This window comes from Rhinoderma darwinii, chromosome 1 (assembly GCF_050947455.1).
Source record: "Rhinoderma darwinii isolate aRhiDar2 chromosome 1, aRhiDar2.hap1, whole genome shotgun sequence".
Lineage (NCBI taxonomy): Eukaryota > Metazoa > Chordata > Amphibia > Anura > Rhinodermatidae > Rhinoderma > Rhinoderma darwinii.
The window spans coordinates 206,357,496-206,378,267 of record NC_134687.1 but is presented as its reverse complement, the minus strand read 5'-3'; the positions used below and the strand labels follow the sequence as shown (position 1 = coordinate 206,378,267).

Sequence of the window (20,772 nt, the reverse complement as noted above, 5' to 3'; positions counted from 1 at the left end):
TGCAAAGGCTGAAATCCGCAGTGAAATTCCGCTTCTTCTCCGCAACAGACAGTGCATGCTGGAGTTTTCCGCAACGTCTGAACTAACTTTCCTAAAAATTTATAGAAACAAGTGTAAAAAACGTCCGCTGGAGAATTCCACTGCGAACTGTCCGCAGCAGAATTCCACAGCAATTCCACCACGTGTGAATATGCCCTAATTCCACCACGTCTGATTGTGCCCTAAGCAGTTGCTATATTCCCACAGAAGTAGGAGTATATGATGGCAGGGCTGACAGCCTAGAACTGTTTGTTCTACAGGCTTACACTAGTTCAGGTTACAACAGATTTATGAATGAACGATCCTAGGTCACTTTTGTAAATATGTTGCAGGTATAGTGACATCTGTATAATAAAAAAATGTCATGACACTATGGATACATGATCCCTAATGTCTATGGGCAGTATTTCAGTGTTGATAATAGGAAAGAATGGATTGTCAGTTCCTTTTGTAGCAGAGATTTATGTGATTGGTAGTAATGAACACTTTAAAAAAATAATAAATACAGAATAAACAAATGCAAAAAGAAAACTGCATATGAAAGGGTTAAACATTGTATATTGCAATTAAAAACCTGCTCAATGATCTAGTACCACTAGGGGCGCTATTCCATTACAACATAGCTCTTTTTTCTAGATATGTATAGTCCTAATGACTAATGTGAACAAGCGGATTTTGATGTTTTTGTACTTTATGTTTAAAAGATAATATTTATGAAATAAAATGGAACTATCAATCTGTTTATTAACATGACACATTCTAGTGGGTGGAATAAAATAGTGTGCATGATTCAGCAATGACAAGGTGTAAGGGCATGACCACACATGGCGGAATTCCTCCGCAACTGTCCGCATCAATGCCGCACCTAATCCGGGTTGCGGATTACGGCTGCGGATCTGCACAAAATGTGCAGAAAATTGATGCGGACTAGCTGCTGCGGACTGCGGGAAAAGTGCTTCCCTTCTCCCTATCAGTGCAGGATAGAGAGAAGGGACAGCACTTTCCCTAGTGAAAGTAAAAGAAATTCATACTTACCGCCCGTTGTCTTTATGACGCGTCCCTCCTTCGGCATCCAGCCCGACCTCCCTGGATGACGCGCCAGTCCATGTGACCGCTGCAGCCTGTGCTTGGCCTGTGATTGGCTGCAGCCGTCACTTACACTGAAACGTCATCCTGGGAGGCCGGACTGGAGACAGAAACAGGGAGTTCTCGGTAAGTACGAACTTCATTTTTTTTTACAGATACATGTATATTGGGATCGGTAGTCACTGTCCCGGGTGCAGAAACAGTTACTGCCGATCGCTTAACTCTTTCAGCACCCTGGACAGTGACTATTTACTGACGTCTCCTAGCAACGCTCCCGTCATTACGGGAGCCCCATTGACTTCCTCAGTCTGGCTGTAGACCTAGAAATACCTAGGTCCAGCCAGAATGAAGAAATGTCAAGTTAAAAAAGCAAGACGCATCCGCAGCACACATGACATGTGCATGACAGCTGCGGACTTCATTGCGGAACTTAGAATCTCCATTGAAGTCAATGGAGAAATTCCGCCATGAGTCCGCCACTGCTCCGCAACAGACAGAGCATGCTGCGGACACCAAATTCCGCTCCGCAGCCTATGCTCCGCAGCGGAATTGTACGCATCGTGTAAACGAACACTGCTAAATTAAAGTGAAAGTCAATGGAGAAACGGCTCCGCTGCGGATTAACGCTGCGGAGTGTCCGCAGCGGAATTTAAGTGGAATTCCGCCATGTGTGAACCCGCCCTAATAGATCATGCCACATAGATTTCTAGTCAAGAGCACAAGCTTGTGTAAAGTATGCAGTATCAGCTTTGTTGTGACATCCTCATACATGAATATACAATCATTGCTGTCCTAACAACTGTGCTAAGTGCCTGAGAAATCCAACACCTACAAACCGAATGTCACCATTGAAGGAATCAGAGCTGCAAATTTGGACATATGACTAATGGTAATACCAACATTGGAATAGGAGTTTAATATCCCAACCAGTTCTGTTTGGTTGTCTAAATTCAATGCTCTTCATACCTCCCAGAAGTAGTGAAAATACAACTCCGAGACAATTGAAGAACATTGTCTTTACATAAGAAGGAGTAGGAGTATAAGGGTATGTGCACACACACTAATTACGTCCGTAATTGACGAACGTAATTCGGCCGCAAGTACCGGACCGAACACAGTGCAGGGAGCAGGGCTCCTAGCATCATACTTATGTACGATGCTAGGAGTCCCTGCCTCGCTGCAGGACAACTGTCCCGTACTGTAATCATGTTTTCAGTACGGGATATTCGTCCTGCAGAGAGGCAGGGACTCCTAGCATCGTACATAAGTATGATGCTAGGAGCCCGGCTCCCTGCACTGTGTTCGGTCCGGGACTTGCGGCCGAAATACGTCCGTCAATTACGGACGTAATTAGTGTGTGTGCACATACCCTTAGAGTAGAAATGTCGCTGGACAGCGTGTGAGTACTGATAATATGAATAATGATGGTTAGAAGAATACTATACCTAAATGCACAATGTGTAAGGAAAAATATAACATATTGAATACAAGTGTATGTAGCTTACATCGCACAATTAAAATCCTGTACATTTATATGCACAAAATATAAACATTCTTTACTTCCCTTCTTTATACATTCATTTATCTAAATTAGCTGGTTGAAGAATCAAAGCAGAACTTAGCAAGTATATAACTACACACAGACATAGAGCTTGGAAAGTGTGTGTGTGTGTGTGTGTGTGTGTGTGTGTGTGTGTGTGTGTGTGTGTGTGTGTGTGTGTGTGTGTGTGTGTGTGTGTGTGTGTGTGTGTGTGTGTGTGTGTGTGTGTGTGTGTGTGTGTGTGTGTGTTCCATACTGACACAATAGGTCGACTTGTTTTAAAGTCACGATAAGAAGAGCAAACAATACAACTTATTAGATGATGAGTAACACTGAGATAAATGCTGGTAGATGTAGATCATACCGAGGTCAGTAAAGTGGATAATTTATTATGGATGATAGAGAACGCAAGAAGACTAGGTGAAACCATAGATACAACTCTACAATAAAAATAACTGTTTGTGTGTCTTTACTGAACACTTATAGACAAACAACAAAGTGCTGAAATCATAATAATAAGATGAAGAAAATGCAAACAAATATACAAACAATTGGTATTAGGTTTATTAGATCTCTCCTGAGATCAAAAGTCCATCAATATTATTAACTATTATAATTATTATTCTCATAGGTGACTGAGCACGCCATGGATGGAGTCACCCTGAAGAGTTCTGTTTGTGTTGTTTAGAACAAAAAGTGCAATATATATTTATACTTCAGGTTTCTATGAAGTCCATTGTTTTCTCTTCCAAAGTTGAGATACTTCTTCTATAAATTAATAGCAATTAATATCTCCACGTAGTTGTAGCTTAAAAAGAATGTCCCTTACATATCACATAGTAAATCTTATCATACAAAAAGCTGCATATTGGAATATAATGTAACATCTTCTACCAGGGGTTGTAACAAGGAATTTAGGCATTGAGGGATAATTCTGAATCCCCCCGTTCCGTAATATAGTAATAAATACTAAGGCTTGTGTGACTTTGTGGAAAGTAGAATAGGGACCACTAAAAAGTCCATATATGGGGGGAGTAGGAAAAGAGTAGATGCTGGAGAGGGGTCATGTGGTCCCTCCTTCACCTTTCTCCTCTTCACAATAGAAGGTTACTTTACATTTACACATTCACAGTGCATTAACCTCCTGCCATTTATTTACAAGAGCCTTGATTTAGGGTTAGTCCTTCCATAGGGGTGATAATGTATCAAGCCCTCAATTGGCCATTGGAATATGTGTATGCTTTAGAGTGTTAATGATAATACTGTACTCTGTGTTCATTCATTGGCTTACAGTTTATAAAAAATATATATACATCTGATAAAATAAAAAGTCTTATGTGGCCCCGATGAGTACAGGTGCAATGCTGCCAGTCCCATGCATCCCACCACTGCTGTCCATGACTGGTGGCAGGAGCACAGTCCTCTAAGAAGAGCTGTCATTCTCAGACTGTTGGTGAAGCAATGAGCTGTTAGACTTGTGTTTCTTCAGGAGCTGAGTGATCTTCTCATCATCTGAGTTAGGGTCCAGAGGTTTGTTGTAGTCATCATCCTCATCTTCGTTATCTGAAGCCCCCTTCAGTCTCTCAGTCTCATTGTCCTGCTTTTTCTTAGCAGTGGCCATCTCTGCAGCATGCTTCTTACGCCACTTTGTCCTCCTGTTCTGAAACCATACCTGCAATAGGAGGCAACTAGTGTCACTTCTCTGAAGGAATTAAGTCGAGAAATTATATATATATATATATATATATATATATATATATATATATACATATATATATATATATATATATATATATATATATATATATGCAATAATTGTTAAATTCTGCATTATATATGTTGCCTTATATTCTGAGTAGTGCTCCAAACTAACTTACCGACACACAGCAATTTATTAGAGACAAATAATAATCACATGAATATTTCTCCATTAATAAAAACACTCAAAGTTTATATATTTTTATATATTTTCCTAGTCAAGTAAAAATACGTAAATATAAATATATATATATATATATATATATATATATATATATATATATATATATATATATATATATATTAAATCCAGTAATTGTAAATGTGTATAATATGAAAACAATAAATAAATTTGCTACAAAATTTAATCATTTATTATATATTATATACAGAGTAATCATACAGTATTTAGTATTTGTGATCCTTTCCACTTTTTCGTTATTCGTTACTTCGTTATTTAGTTACTATTAACGTAAATATACATCACATAAAAGTTTGTCGTTCACAATAAGTATTAGTAGATTTTGTTTTGTCTATAGTTTTATTTTTTGTAAAGTATAGGAATGTATTGTGTGGTATCCAGGAAGCGCATCAGGGACATAAGTGCTATATATTTGTGTGTGTATATATATATATATATATATATATATATATATATATATATATATATATATAAATGAACTGTGCTTTGGTTTGTTTCGTTTTTACTTATTGCTTCTTTAATACAAATAGATCATGTGAAACGCTCTGTATATCATGTACAATAAAAGCTCAGATGGATACACGTTTGTTAGACTAAATAGAGTGTCGCCCTCTATAGAGATTGGCAGTTGATAATAATTGCTCAGGAGCTGGAGTATTCTCGGTGTCGAATAATAACCAATTACAACTTGTCTATTGTATGATCCTTATAGCAGATTACTACAACCCGCGCAGCACGAGCAGCCAAAAAACAAAGTTCTTATAGATGGCGCCCACTTATTCATAGGTAAGCATTAATGCAAAAAAAAATAATTACATTTACTATTATATAGTATCGTACTGTGGTATTATACAGTATTATATAGTATTATTGATATTTGAAAAATATATTTTATTTTTATATATATATATATATATATATATATATATATAAAAATACTTTAAATGATAATATTATACTGTAGACTTTAAAATGTATACACCGTGTGTGTGTGTGTGTGTGTGTGTGTGTGTGTGTGTGTGTGTGTGTGTGTGTGTGTGTGTGTGTGTATATATATATATATATATATATATATATATATATATATATATATATATATATATATATATATATATATATATATATATATAGTCCTAACTACCATTGCATTTTCATAGATTGTTTGACAACTATTCAAAGTGCACCAGAAAGAAGTCAGTCCCCTGTAATGTAATGTGCCACAATCGTTGCATTTTCCCTGAACTTGTGTTTTATGTCTTATGTAAGTTTATTATTTAAATAACTAAATCAATTATACAAAATAACCATGTATGCCAATCGCTGTTTTATTCTTGTTAATATATTTCATTTGTTATTGTATCTATTTTGTTTTATGTATCCCTGAATTGCTCTGTTATGCCATTAATTCATTGTGTTATGTATATTTATTTCTCTATTCGTGCATTTTTCTATTACTTATTTATTAGCGCTTTTCTTAATGATTTATGCATTTATTATATGAGTTATTATATTATTATACATATTTTGCTTTCTTTGCTATTTCCCTAGTATTGAGGATCCGCTATAATATTAAATATTAAAATAACACACTGGCTCTTTGCTACAGACTACCACTATTTCAACAGTTTATGTGGCTCTTGCTCGGTTACAACTTGCAGGTGTGTGTGTATAGAGGAGTTGGGGCTGGGGGTAGCCTGGGAATCCGGGGATGGAGGGTGAATAGGAATCCTGGGTGGGATTAGTGAATAGGTTGTAGTGTATTCACTATCAGACATTTACCATGACAAATGAGGGGCTGCAGATAACACAGGGACAGGACACAGGACACACATGTCACAATGGAGACAGGTGATACAGCTGCACAGTGCTCCACTACAACAATGTCCTACTTATTACACTGGCACAAAGGCTGCACAAGTTTGGCAAAGCAGTCAAGTCACCTGGGAGACTGAACTTTCTGTTACATCTTCAAGTGACCTCCCTGAATTAGCGTCTTACGCTTTAAAGCCACTTTCTTTACCTACAACCAATGTGTGTTTGTTTGTATACATGCAAATAATATTTACATAATAATAGATTCATGTAATATACTTGTAACTTATGTTTACAGTTACCTCCAATCCTATGGAAAATCAATGATAATGATACACTATGATATTATGGCACTAAATAACAAACTCAGCTCTAGTACATCGTCATATTATTCGGTTTCTATAATAGCAATACCAAAATCACGTCGTATAAATTATTACTGTATGTGCATTGTATAATATGGAGTTCTCGTTGGATATTAGGTAGGATGGGCGCTCACCTTCACCTGGCTCTCTGTCATGCCCAGGGAATATGCCAGCCTGGCTCTCTCTGGCCCCGCTAAGTATTTCGTTTGCTCGAAAGTCTTTTCCAAGGCAAAGATCTGCTGTCCGGAGAATGTGGGCCGTGTGTGCTTCCTTTTCCCGTCCTTGTCCAGCAAAATTGAGCCCTGGTCTGTAAGCCACAAATATACACATTCATATAGCATTATAGAGACTAAAATAGAGACCTTTACCATAAAAAAGCTTGCCTCATATATATGCGTTGATATTTCTACAGGCTTGAGAAATAGGTCTAATTTATAGAACAACATCTATCTATCTATCTATCTATCTATCTATCTATCTATCTATCTATCTATCTATCTATCTATCTATCTATCTATCTAGCCATTCATCTATCTACGTATACACTTATACACAATTGTTTATAAAGAATAGTGTCTTGCCTATTCTTTATCATAAAGAATTGTGTGTATGTTTACATATATATATATATATATATATATATATATAACATTTTTTAAATAGTTGTAGTTTTAGTTATTATTTTATAATAATATTAATAATAATAGCAATAATAATAAGTTGTTGTTATTATTATTATTATTATTATTATTAGAATTATTAATAATAATTATTATTGTGTATTACCAGTTAAGAGACATCATTTAAAAACGCATTTCAAATGTAAAAAAATATGTGTACTATTATCTATAATACTATACATAAAACGATATACTATTGTTAATATTATTTTACACTTCCTACATTTATTATATATAAGTGTCAAGTTGTCTCAGAAAGAGACCGAGTTTTCTGCAATTGTCTTTTACCAAGATTGTAATACTTTGACGCAAACATTATTCTTATTAGGTATTTCCGTTTGTTCTACAATTTTTTCAAGGGCCCTCAATTGAATTATAAATATTCCCCAGGTCTAAAAACGAAATGAATAAGTGATAATAATCTATTTCAGATTGTTTCTATGAATAACAGTATTCTCCATTCTCTCTTGGAATTTATTAAATCACTAGACATAATTTCCAGATAGAGTAGAAATAAATAACGGGCTTGTTTACATCAATTCTATTCTACTATAATGTTCATTAATATTTGCATCACATTAGATAGATAGATAGATAGATAGATAGATAGATAGATAGATAGATAGATAGATAGATAGATAGATAGATAGATAGATAGATAGATAGATAGATAGATAGACCGACTTTCCATGTTGGAAATAAATTATATCAAAATGTCTTTATATCCTATTTTATGTTATTATTCATATTATTATTATTCTTTTTATTATTATACATATTATCATTAATAATATTATTTGTTCGTATTACAATATTGTATTATCCGTATTATATATTTAAAGTTACAATTAATATGCATTAGTTTCATTATTCTCACATATTATTTATTTGATTCCACGTCATTCAAGTAGATACTCGGCTTCTATTAAATATATAGGATATGTCACCCAGTATCATATAGTATAGAGGGATAGATAGTGAAGCTAGAGAAAACTTTAGATAACTTCCATTGACATCTTCACTCTTTGTCCTTTTTTTTTTACTATGATTGTTTTTCCTATTTCCAGCTATTAGTTATTTTTTATCTCATGGATATAATGTAGCGATTTATTGCCACATTTAACCATTTTATTGCAAATTACTACACACAGGTATGTATGTCAATGTTTCTGGAGGTATCAGAACTGAAGGAAATCGAGACAAGGTTTTATTAATTGGGGAAGACATTTTACCGTATCGTGTTAGGAAACACATTTCCCATTAAAGAACATTACAGTCCGATTCTACCTAGCCTGATAACAGTTAACAATAGAATGCACTTAACTGCATAACAACTGGACATAAGAAAGCCTACTATACCTTTAAGTTATCATAGTAATGAGGAAAAGTTTGTGATCCACAAACTTAATAGATTCAAGTAAATAGAAATACTTACGTGGGCCACAGGCCAGTCTCGCATCTCTCCAGGGGGAAGTCTGCATCATTCCAGGCCAGAAGATGGGGGTCCTGCCTGGAAGATCCGTCAGTGGTTTGGGGTACCGTGCCACGGCGACAGCAGCACTGGGGGTGAAGTAGAGTCCAGGAGGAGGTGGGGGAGGACTGAGGCTGCTGAAGCGGGGCAGCCCTGCCAGGAGGCCGGCAGCAGGAGAGGAGGTGGAGGCCATAGCAGCCGGGGATACAGAGGTGTTTGGAGTCAGGGCTGCCCCAGCTAGTGAGGGCATACAGTGCATCACTGGTCTGCTCAGAATGTCATTGATTCCATGAGGAGTAGCCGCTGAAATCAGGTGTGTCCCCAAGGAGGACAGTCCTCCAGGAGCTGGTGGTGAGGAGGAAGAATGTTTTAAGGACACCTGAGTTGGAGACCCCAAAGGAGGAGATGGTGAGGAGGAAGATGAGGAGGAGGATGAAGATGAAATAGAGGAGGAACAGGGCTGGCTAGGGAGGGCATAGGCTGGGTACAGAGGAGTCTTCATCTCTGCCATGCTATGTAGAGCTGCCAAGGGAGGGCTGCTGAGGAGAAAAGCGCTCTGCCTAGTGCCATCCATCTGCCCTAGAGCTAACATCACCAGGCCTGAAGGCAACAGCTTTTGGACTACCAAAAAATTAAGATTTAGAAATGTATAAGAAGTCTTTACAGAAGTTTATCCGATCCTTCTAAATCAGTGTATGGGGGATTCAGGTAGCAATGCTGTCTCTATATGAAGAGGGCTCATCAGAGTGGTGTCCCAGCTATACAAGTGCCCAGGGGTGGAGCTGCTGGGGCATATAGACCCAAATGTCCAACTTGTTCTCAAATATGCCTCAGTGAGGTCACCAGCAACTGCAAGAAGGTATCAAATGATCGTGGCTTGTTCCTTCAGTAGAGATCCCTCCAGGGTGTCTGAAGTGGAGAAGGACTGCCTCAAGACTGGAGTTACTGCAAGTTCACATCCCAGGGAAGAGAACATTCAGAAGCCCTTCATCTCTTGCTTGCAGACACTTCTAGCTTGTTCAGTGTGTGGCTGTCTGGTGTTACCTGCTGTCGGTGAGTAAATGACAATTCCTTCTTTACTTCCAAACTCTAGAGAGAGGTTTATATTTCCTCAGCCCTCTCCCAGTGACTGCTCCTGGCTGACAGTGCAGATGAAGCTCTCAAAGGTAATACAATCTTTCCATCATCTCCTACCTCCTTAAGGCGAGGGGATGGAGACTCAACTTTGAGCTGTCAATCACAAAGCAGGGGCGTGGCCCCCCTCACCTATAGAATAGGAGCCCTGGTGAAGATGTAGGCCAGTGACCCCACCTCGCGTTCTGATTGGCTGTCGAGTCTGTCCTAACGTTCTATCATTTGCATATGAGGCGCGCCCCTGGTAACTCGTTCAGTGCAATGTGGTCAGTGATCTGTTGAGTCAATGGAGGGCGCTCTCTATTGTCCTGTGATGCGGGCGCTCTCCAGGCCGGTGCATATGACAAACCCCATCGTTCTACCATGTCCTCAGAACGGAGAGAATGGGGACCATTCAGTGTATTCATTAGTGCCATATGCTTCCCATAGAAAATAATGGGCAATGTGTTAAACTATTATGTACACCACGAAGATGAATAAACACCAGATTAACCAGGGGAGCATCACGTCGTATGCAGCATTAATTAACGACTGAGAATCTATACAGATGTAGCAGAGTTGAGACAGTTATGTGACTAGACTCTAATTTTACATGGAACATGGATACTACATTAAAGTATATCGTACACAAAAGAAATAGTTCATTGAGAAATTCAGCTCTGCTTCATCCGTGTATATGTTCCTAGCTTTACCTACCAACATAGAGAGATAACTATATGATGGATCGTTACATAAATATATATATACTATTTGACTAATCCTAAAAGGTAAAATAATCACATACAAATAAATCACTGCTTTCTCTGCTCTTTTCTTTGGATTATTGTAAATGTTCTGTATTGATTCTGTGCAGGGATGTGATTGCGCATTCAGGACACATAATCTGTGTCCCCGAAGAGGGGAGAATTATCGGGTTAAAGGAATTGTCCTCAGAGCGAAGCCGCTAAAAATAAAATAACAGACATGAAAGCAGAGCCGCTAGCCCTATCCTGCCTGTCCGCAAAAAAAATATTATAGATATATAGATAGATATATGTAGATATATAGATAGATATTTTCTGCTAGCTATATGCATATATATATAGTTGCAGTTAGTTACATGTAAGGTAATTGCAGCAATGAACACATTGAAAACTTCAATAATAAACTTCCTCAATATATACAACCCTACACAGTTGCACATGTATTTGTATTATATAATTTGTACGTTTGTGAGTGATGTTACTTCTAGAACAATACACAAGGAAATCAGTAAAAGTGGATGGATTCATTGACAGAGTTTTTATATATTTTACAAAAATAGTAATACCACCACATGTGTAGTAGTTGTGTATCACTATCTTAACGTATTAAGTATCGTCATGCTTAAAATAAATAGTTCAATAGCTATCTATCTATCTATCTATCTATCTATCTATCTATCTATCTATCTATCTATCTATCTATCTATCTAATATCTATCTATCTATCTATCTATCTATCTATCTATCTATCTATCTATCTATCTATCTATCTATCTATCTATCTATCTATCTATCTATCTATCTCATATCTATCTATCTATCTGTCTCATATCTATCTATCTATCTATCTATCTATCTATCTATCTATCTATCTATCTATCTATCTATCTATCTATCTATCTATCTATCTATCTATCTATCTATCTATCTATCTCATATCTATCTATCTATCTATCTCATATCTATCTATCTATCTATCTATCTATCTATCTATCTATCTATCTATCTATCTATCTATCTATCTATCTATCTATCTCATATCTATCTATCTATCTATCTATCTATCTATCTATCTATCTATCTATCTATCTATCTATCTATCTATCTATCTATCTATCTATCTATCTATCTATCTCATATCTATCTATCTATCTATCTATCTATCTATCTATCTATCTATCTATCTATCTATCTATCTATCTATCTATCTATCTATCTATCTATCTATCTATCTCATATCTATGTATCATCTATCTATCTATCTATCTATCTATCTATCTATCTATCTATCTATCTATCTATCTATCTATCTATCTATCTATCTATCTATCTATCTATCTATCTATCTATCTATCTATCTCATATCTATGTATCATCTATCTATCTATCTATCTATCTATCTATCTATCTATCTATCTATCTATCTATCTATCTATCTATCTATCTATCTATCTATCTATCTATCTATCTATCTATCTATCTATCTATCTATCTATTCTTTCCACTAGAAAACAAAGCATGCCAGATAAGAGTATTCGTTTCTGTCTTATGTTATAGGGGACTTCAATATCTATACTACATGATATATGACTATATGTAAAACACGCGTGTTACTATTGACCGATAAAATGAATGTATTTGTGAAATGACCTTTTAGGGCATGACCACACATGGCGGAATTCCTCCGCAACTGTCCGCATCGATGCCGCACAGAATCTGCGTTGCAGATTCTGCAGCGGATCTGCACAAAATGTGCAGTACATTGATGCGGACTAGCTGCTGCAGACTGCGGGAAAAGTGCTTCCCTTCTCCCTATCAGTGCAGGATAGAGAGAAGGGACAGCACTTTCCCTAGTGAAAGTAAACGATTTTCATACTTACCGGCCGTTGTCTTGGTGACGCGTCCCTCTTTCGGCATCCAGCCCGACCTCCCTGGATGACGCGCCAGTCCATGTGACCGCTGCAGCCTGTGCTTGGCCTGTGATTGGCTGCAGCCGTCACTTACACTGAAACGTCATCCTGGGAGGCCGGACTGGAGACAGACGCAGGGAGTTCTCGGTAAGTATGAACTTATATGTTTTTTTACAGATACATGTATATTGGGATCGGTAGTCACTGTCCCGGGTGCAGAAACAGTTACTGCCGATCGCTTAACTCTTTCAGCACCCTGGACAGTGACTATTTACAGACGTCTCCTAGCAACGCTCCCGTCATTACGGGAGCCCCATTGACTTCCTCAGTCTGGCTGTAGACCTAGAAATACATAGGTCCAGCCAGAATGAAGAAATGTCAAGTTAAAAAAGCAAGACGCATCCGCAGCACACATGACATGTGCATGACAGCTGCGGACTTCATTGCGGAACTTTGAATCTCCATTGAAGTCAATGGAGAAATTCCGCCATGAGTCCGCCACTGCTCCGCAACAGACAGAGCATGCTGCGGACACCAAATTCCGCTCCGCAGCCTATGCTCCGCAGCGGAATTGTACGCATCGTGTAAACGAACACTGCTAAATTAAAGTGAAAGTCAATGGAGAAACGGCTCCGCTGCGGATTAACGCTGCGGAGTGTCCGCAGCGGAATTTAAGTGGAATTCCGCCATGTGTGAACCCGCCCTTAAATGATCTCCCTATTGGCTTCAGAGTTTACGATGGAGGTGAGGTAAATTCGTGATGTTGATTTAATAGCTCCACATCCCTATGGTATTATTGTGTACATAAAAACAGAGAACAAACAAGTATTCTATGGATACCATGGATGAGGAAAATCTGTGCAATGGGAGACTGCGTCTTCTATGGCGTCTTCTATGGCGGTTTTTAAATACTTCAAGTTAGCTGTGCTATTTATTTGTAAACTTATGGCCGTGTAGCAAAGCTTTTTCGTACTGTAATATGTCTTCTATCTATCTATCTATCTATCTATCTATCTATCTATCTATCTATCTATCTATCTATCTATCTATCTATCTATCATCATATATGAAGTCTCTCCCTTTCTCTCTAGTCTGTTAGACTTATTATCTAGCTGCAGTATATATATATTTGTATATCTGTATATAACACAGTGGTAGGAGCCGGTTTACACACATGTGGGGCGTCTTCTTTACATTTTCTATAGAAAGGATTATATTTGTACTACAGAAAGTCGCTAGTAGAATGTTCTCGCCTGCTGGCATCGTCTGACCACACCGTCTACAAGTACAGCGGAGAAGTGCATTATATATGTGTGGAATAACTTTACAGGCCAGTTGTGCGAGACACTGAGGTGTTTGTGACAGTGTGATAATACAGACACACAATATAACAACTGAAAAGCAGGCTGCCCTAACTAGTCCACTGTTCCTCCAGCCATCTCCGGACAAGGGTTTTCCAGGCAGTGGTTGTCTGAGCTTCAGTCGCCCCCTAGTGGGAAAGAGGCTCATAACTATAAACCCTCCATAACAAAAAACACGGACTGAAAACTCCCTTTGCAGAACGGTAGTACAAGTGCAATGAGCTGGGTTAATGTGCAAAACGTAGGCTGAGTTCACACGTCGCAGATTTTACACGCAGATTTTACACTTTGCAATGCAAAAGGGTGAGATCTGCGTCAAAACCGCAACTAAATCTGCGACAAATCCGCAACGTGTGAACTCAGCCTTAAAGATGTGGCCCTATCACTTCTATGTATGGCCCTGGGGTCACACAAGGGTGAGTCCTACTACCTGAGGTGGAAAGTCAAATGATACCTGTTTCTCTTCCTTCAAGTCAATACTGACGATACTCATAGCTCTTAGTAGTGCCCATATTGCCCGCCACACAATAGTTACCAAAGTGCCAGCCTCACAGACGTTTCCATAGTGTAAGTGTATTAACCCTGTAAGGACGCAGTCATTTTTTTTTTCCAGTTTTCTCATTATTGCATTTCAAGAGCCAGAACTTTTGTATTTTTCTGTCAACATAGCCGCAATGGGGATTGTTTTTTGTGGGTCTAGTTTTTTTTTTAATAACACCATTTTGGGGTACATATAATGTACTGTATAATTTTAATAATTTAAAAAAAATCAGTAAAAATTACATGTTAACTTTACTCTGCGGGTCACTACGATTACGTTGATACAAAACTTATTGTTTGGGGTTTTTTTCCCCGTTTTGTTTACTTGCATAACAAAAACTTTAAAAAAAACAAAAAAGTAATTGTTTTTGTGTCAAAACCTTTCAAGGTCCATAACCATTTTGGGGTACATATAATGTATTGTTTAACTTTTATAAAGGGTGAGGGTGAAAAAAACTGCAACTTTGCATTGCTTTTTTGGTTTTACGGCATTCACTGTGCAGTGTGAATTAAATGTTAAAGTTTTTACTAATGTTTTACTACTTTTGCAAAATAAATTTTCCGCAATAAATTATCATAACATTTTACATATTTTTGTTGACTGAGCTGTATGAAGGCTAGTTTTTGCGGGAGGGCTTGTTATTTGCGGCCCGACCTGTGGTTTTCATTAGCACCATTTTCTGGTTCATACGACTTTTTGATCACTTTTTATTCTGTTTTTGAGCGGCGGGATGAACAAAAAATAGCAATTCTGGTATTGCTTTTAATTATTTTTTTTACAGCATTCACCATGCAGGATAAAGTCATATCTTTACAGTACAGATTGTTATGAATGCAGTTAATTTTGTATAGCATTTTTAATATTTTTCCAATAATAAAACATTTTTCATTGTAAAAAGGTGACTTTTAATATTTTTTTTTTTTTGTTGCTAGTCATTAAACTGATGACAAAACTGATCCCATAGTTTCAGTTTTACCCAGTGGCGTCGCTAGCATCGGGCCCAAACCCCGAGTTTTTGGCCCGGTTCCCTCGGATCCCCTGCCACATTCAATTGCATCTGTATCCTCAGGACACGGATACAACTGAATTCTATGGCAGAACAGTGAGCTGTCAGCTGAACTCCCTGCTCTGCGATTCACAAGGCTACAGGCCACGTTAGGCCTGCAGCCTATAAGACGCTGTGAAAGGATCCCTGCGCAGGGCGGCGCAATGACTTCACTAGATCACGCCGATCTATGCTGGGGTCCCATCTCGGTATCTCACATGCTTCAGGACTGAGGAGACTGAAATTCTGCAGCTCCGTTCATCATGGGAATGGGGCTAGGTGAGTATAAGGTTTTTTTTTAAAAAAAATAAATTCTACTGGGGGCATTATCTACAGGGGATGAGTAGCACTATCTACAAGGGGGGCTGTGTGGCACTATCTACAAGGGGGGCTGTAAGGCAGTATATACAAAGTGGCTGTGTGGCACTATCTGCAAATGGACTGTGTGGCACTATCTACAAGTGGTGTGTGTGGCATCATCTACAAAAGGTGTGTGTGGCATCATCTACAAGTCGTGTGCGTGGTATTATCCTCGAGGGGGGCTGTGTGGCACTATATGCAGGTGTGTGTGTGTGTGTGTGTGTGTGGCACTATCTACAAGTGGGCTATGTGGCACTATTTAAAAGGGGCTCTGTGGTACTATCTACAGGGCTCTGTGTGCTGCACTATCTACAGGGCTCTGTGTGCGGCACTATCTACAGTGCTCTGTGTGCAGCACTATCTACAGGGCTCTGTGTGCGGCACTATCTACAAGGGGGACTGTGTGGCACTATCTAGTGGGCTATGTGGCACTATCTACAAGGGGTTTTGTAGCACTATTTACAAGGGGAGCTGTCTGGCACTATTTACAAGAAGTGTGCGTGGCACTATCTACAAGAGGTGTGTGTGGGTGTGTGTGACATCATCTACAAGGGGTGCTGTGTGGCACTATCTACAAGTGGGCTGTGCGACACTATTTACAAGGGGGCTGTGAGGCACTATCTACAAGGTGACTGTGTGGCATTATCTGCAAAGGGTGTGTGGCACTATCTACAAGGGGGGCTGTGTGGCATTATATACAAAGGGGCTGTGTGGCACTATCTGCAAGGGGACTGTGTGGCACTATCTACAAGTGGAGCTGTGTGGCACTATCTACAAGGGGTGTGTGGCATCATCTACAAGGGGGGCTGTGTAGCACTATCTACAAGTGGGCTGTGTGGCACTATTTACAAGGGGGCTGTGTGGCACTATCTGCATGGGGGCTGTGTGGCACTATCCACAAGGGGGCCATGTGGCACTATCTACAAGTGGGATGTGTGCCACTATTTACAAGGGGGGCTGTGTGGCACTAACTACAAGGAGGCTGTATGGCACTATATACAAGGGGGGCTGTGTGGCACTATCTACAAGAGGGGCTATGTGGCCCTATCTAAAAGGGGTGTGTGGCATCATCTACAAGGGGGATGTGTGGCACTATCTACAAGGGGTGGTTGTGGCTTTATCTACAAAGGGGGAGTTTGTAGCACTATCTACAAGGGGAGTGTGGCACTATCTACAAAGGAGGGAGTGTGGCACTATCTACAATTGGGGAGTGTGTGTCACTATCTATAATGGGGGGAGTGTGTGTGTGTCACTATCTACAAAGGGGGTGTATGTGGCACTATTTACAAAGGGGGGAATGTGTGGCACTATCTACAAAGGTCGAAGTATGTGGCACTATTTACACGGGGGAGTGTGTGGTGCTATCTACAAAGGGGGACTTGTGGAACTATCTACAGGGGGGGTGTAGCACTAGAGGGGTGTGTGTATCACTATATACAGGGTGCGTGTGTGTGTGTGTGTGTAGCACTATCTACAGTGGGGGGGTATAGCATAATCTACAGGGGGGTAGCTATAGAGGCTGTTGTCTTATAGTTATGCTGTCTCCAAGATATATATCTATTTTTTTTGGGGGGGGACATGTCTTGGGGCCCCATATCTTTTAAGACCCAAACAACGCCTCTCTTTCTGCCACTGAACATTTTCCTGAGCTGGACAGAGAAAGATTGATGCAACTTTAGACTGTATTCACATTATGTTTGTGAACTACATTTGGCGTTTGCTTCAGGAAAGCTTCCAGCACATATGCCAAATGTATCCATAGGGCCCCATTTACCATTGTCATTTCGGCATACACGGGGATGGTATGGCAAACCTTCCTTTTTGCCTAATGGAATAGTGTAGTAGATTACGCAATTCCTTGCAGATGCATTAAGTAGTATAAATTTTTTACTATGGGTTCCTATGCCTATACAGCGGAATACGTCACAGCCTCCCGTCAAAGGCATATACGTACAGTCATGGCCACCATCAGGGCAGTACTGGCGGTACTGCCGTCGGGGCCCGGTCATAAATTTGAAAAAACAGGGGGCCCGTGCTCCACTGCTGGAATTAATTTGCTCACGGGCACTTATGATTTCACTTTGGTGAAAGGAACAAGTCCCATCATGGAGCCGGGGCCCGTTCTTTGCATCAAAGTAAAATCATAAGGGCCCGCTATTCACATAGAGCCCGCCCCTCCTCCTCCACAGCGGCGTGACAGCGTGTGGAGGGCACAAGGAGGGAGACGTCATGAAGACAGCAGGAGGTTTGAATGCAGTGGAGGCGTCAAGCAGCAGAAGACTCCTGACACAGTGAGTACAGTATGCGATGTCTGTGTCAGTATGTGATGTCTGTGTCACTATGTGATGTCTGTGTCACTATGTGATGTCTGTATCACTATGTAATGTCTTTGTCAGTATGTAATGTCTGTGTCACTATGTGATGTCTGTGTCACTATGTGATGTCTGTCAGGCTGTTGCTGCCCGGAGCCTCCTCACATCACATCCCCCCAATAAAAATCAATGTTACCCATGTCGGCACTATGCACTCTCAGCTCTGCTTCATGGTCTTGTATCACCAGCAGAACTTCTTAGCGCTTATTCACACGACAGGGTTTCCCGGCCGGGTGACGGCCGTTCATAAAACGGCCGTCACATGGCCACAGTAGGAACAATAGACCCCTAATGGGGCTATTCACATGACCAATTTTTTGACAGGCCGGGAAACCCAGCTGTCAAAAAATGGGACATGCCCTATTTTCGGCCGTTCTCCCGGCAGCCCGGTTCCCATAGAAGTCTATGGGGCCGGGTAATACACGGCCATCACTTGAAACTTGAATGTGCTCCAAGTGACGGCCGTGTCTTCCGTAGCTCTCTCTCTCCTTCTCCTCACAATCCGAATTGCATGTGAGGAGGAGGAGGAGGGTATGTCTTTTGCTCCATGTAGGAGCTTCGGCAATGCTGTGGCCGGGGATTGGGGATTCCGCTCCAGCAGAAGTCTCTGACTTCACTGTGTCCATATATGCACACAGTAAAGTCAGGGACTTCTGAAGCAGGAATCCCCGGCGATGTGGCCGGGGATTCCGCTGCAGGAGAAGTCCCTGGCTTCACTGTCCATATATGGACACAGTGATGTCAGCGACTTCTGAAGTGGAATTCCCGGCGATGTGGTCGGTGATTCCGCTCCAGGAGAAGTCCCTGACTTCACTGTGTCCATATATGGACACAGTGACTTCAGGCACTTCTGAAGCGGAATCCCCGACCCTGTGGCCGGTGTCTCCGCCCTAGGAGAAGTCCCTGACTTCACTGTCTTCATATATGGATATTGAAGTCAGGGACTTCTCCTGGAACGGTGGCGCTATCTACAGACAGGTAGGGGGGGTGCCATCTATGGGGGGTGCTGTGTAGAACTACCTGCAGGGGGCTGTGTGGCATTACCTATGGGGGGGCTGTGTGGCATTACCTACAGGGGGCTGTGTGGCATTACCTACAGGGGGCTGTGTGGCATTACCTACAGAGGGCTGTGTGGTATTACCTACAGGGGATTGTGTGCCAGTACCTACAGGGGCTGTTTGCCACTACCTACAGGGGGCTGTGTGGCACTACCTACAGGAGGCTTTGTGGCACAACCTACAGTGGGCTGTGTGGCATTACAGGGGGCTGTGTGGCATTACCTACAGGGGGCTGTGTGGCATTACCTACAGGGAGCTGTGTGGCACTACCTACAGGGGGCTGTGTGACACTACCTACAGGGGAGCTGTGGCAGTATCTACAGAGGGCAGTGTGTGGCATTATCTACAGAGGGAAGTGTGTGGCAAAAATTTACAAATGAAATTCATCCGATTTTAAAACGGACAGGGAATGAAACGGATGCAAAATGGGTCAAAATTGGCCGTTAAAAACGGCAACACGGCCCAGGACGGAATCGGAACGGATGCAAAATGGATGCAAACCGGCTGGGAAAAACGTCCCAAAACAGCCGATTTTATCCGCCGACACTCGGACCCTGTCGTGTGAATAAGGCCTTACCTCTTATCTTCCGGGCTGTGTAGCAGAGGGAGAAGACAGGTTTATTGTCCCGCAGCACAGGAGATAAGAGCCGTCACTGCTAGTGATACAATGCGGTGCTTCAGTGTCCGGAGGATCATACAGACCTGGGTAAGACACTTGCTTTCTATGGGGGGTTATATGACAATGGGGACAGGGAGATGATGGTGTAGTGGGTAGGATATAATAATGGAGGGTGGATGACACTAAAGGCATACCTCCCAACCATCCCGGATCCGACAGGACAGTCCCGGTTTCTCACAGGGGTCCCGCCATCCCGGGCGGTCTGCAAAATGTCCCGCTGGGCGCTGCAGCTGTATCAAAACAGCTGATCGCTGCTGACAGGCTCCCTGCATGCCGGACAACTGCAGCAGCAATCAGCGTCAGAAGAAGGCAGGAGTCTTGCGGCAGTGTCGGCCCGGGAGTGGACCAGTCCAGTCACCTGACCTGTCATCTGACCTCACCGGGCAGGTGACAGGTCAGGTGACTGGACTGGTCCACTCCCGGGCCGGTATCGACACCAGTGAGAACGCCGCTGCAAGACTCCTGCCTTCTTCTAAAGGTGAGTGATGTCAAAGCAGAGCGGAGAGTGGCAGCAGTAGGCTACCTCTACCACTCTCCGCTCTGGCGGCATTGTGGCACAAAGTATAAGGGGGTTGTGTGGCACTATGTATAAGGGGAGAGTGGTTGTGTGGCACTA

At 40.8% G+C, this 20,772-nt stretch overlaps 1 protein-coding gene across 1 annotated transcript; it reads right to left on the bottom strand.

The window, feature by feature from the left end:
• Positions 1-3,195: 3,195 nt before the first annotated feature.
• Positions 3,196-10,097, bottom strand: NKX6-1 (NK6 homeobox 1). The gene is made up of 3 exons (XM_075849816.1): positions 8,918-10,097; positions 6,937-7,109; positions 3,196-4,337 (listed from the first exon to the last, which is right to left on the bottom strand). Exons 1-3 carry the CDS (start codon positions 9,543-9,545, stop codon positions 4,089-4,091), a joined length of 1,050 nt encoding a protein of 349 aa, XP_075705931.1. The 5' UTR covers positions 9,546-10,097; the 3' UTR covers positions 3,196-4,088.
• Between the last annotated feature and the right edge of the window lie 10,675 nt (positions 10,098-20,772).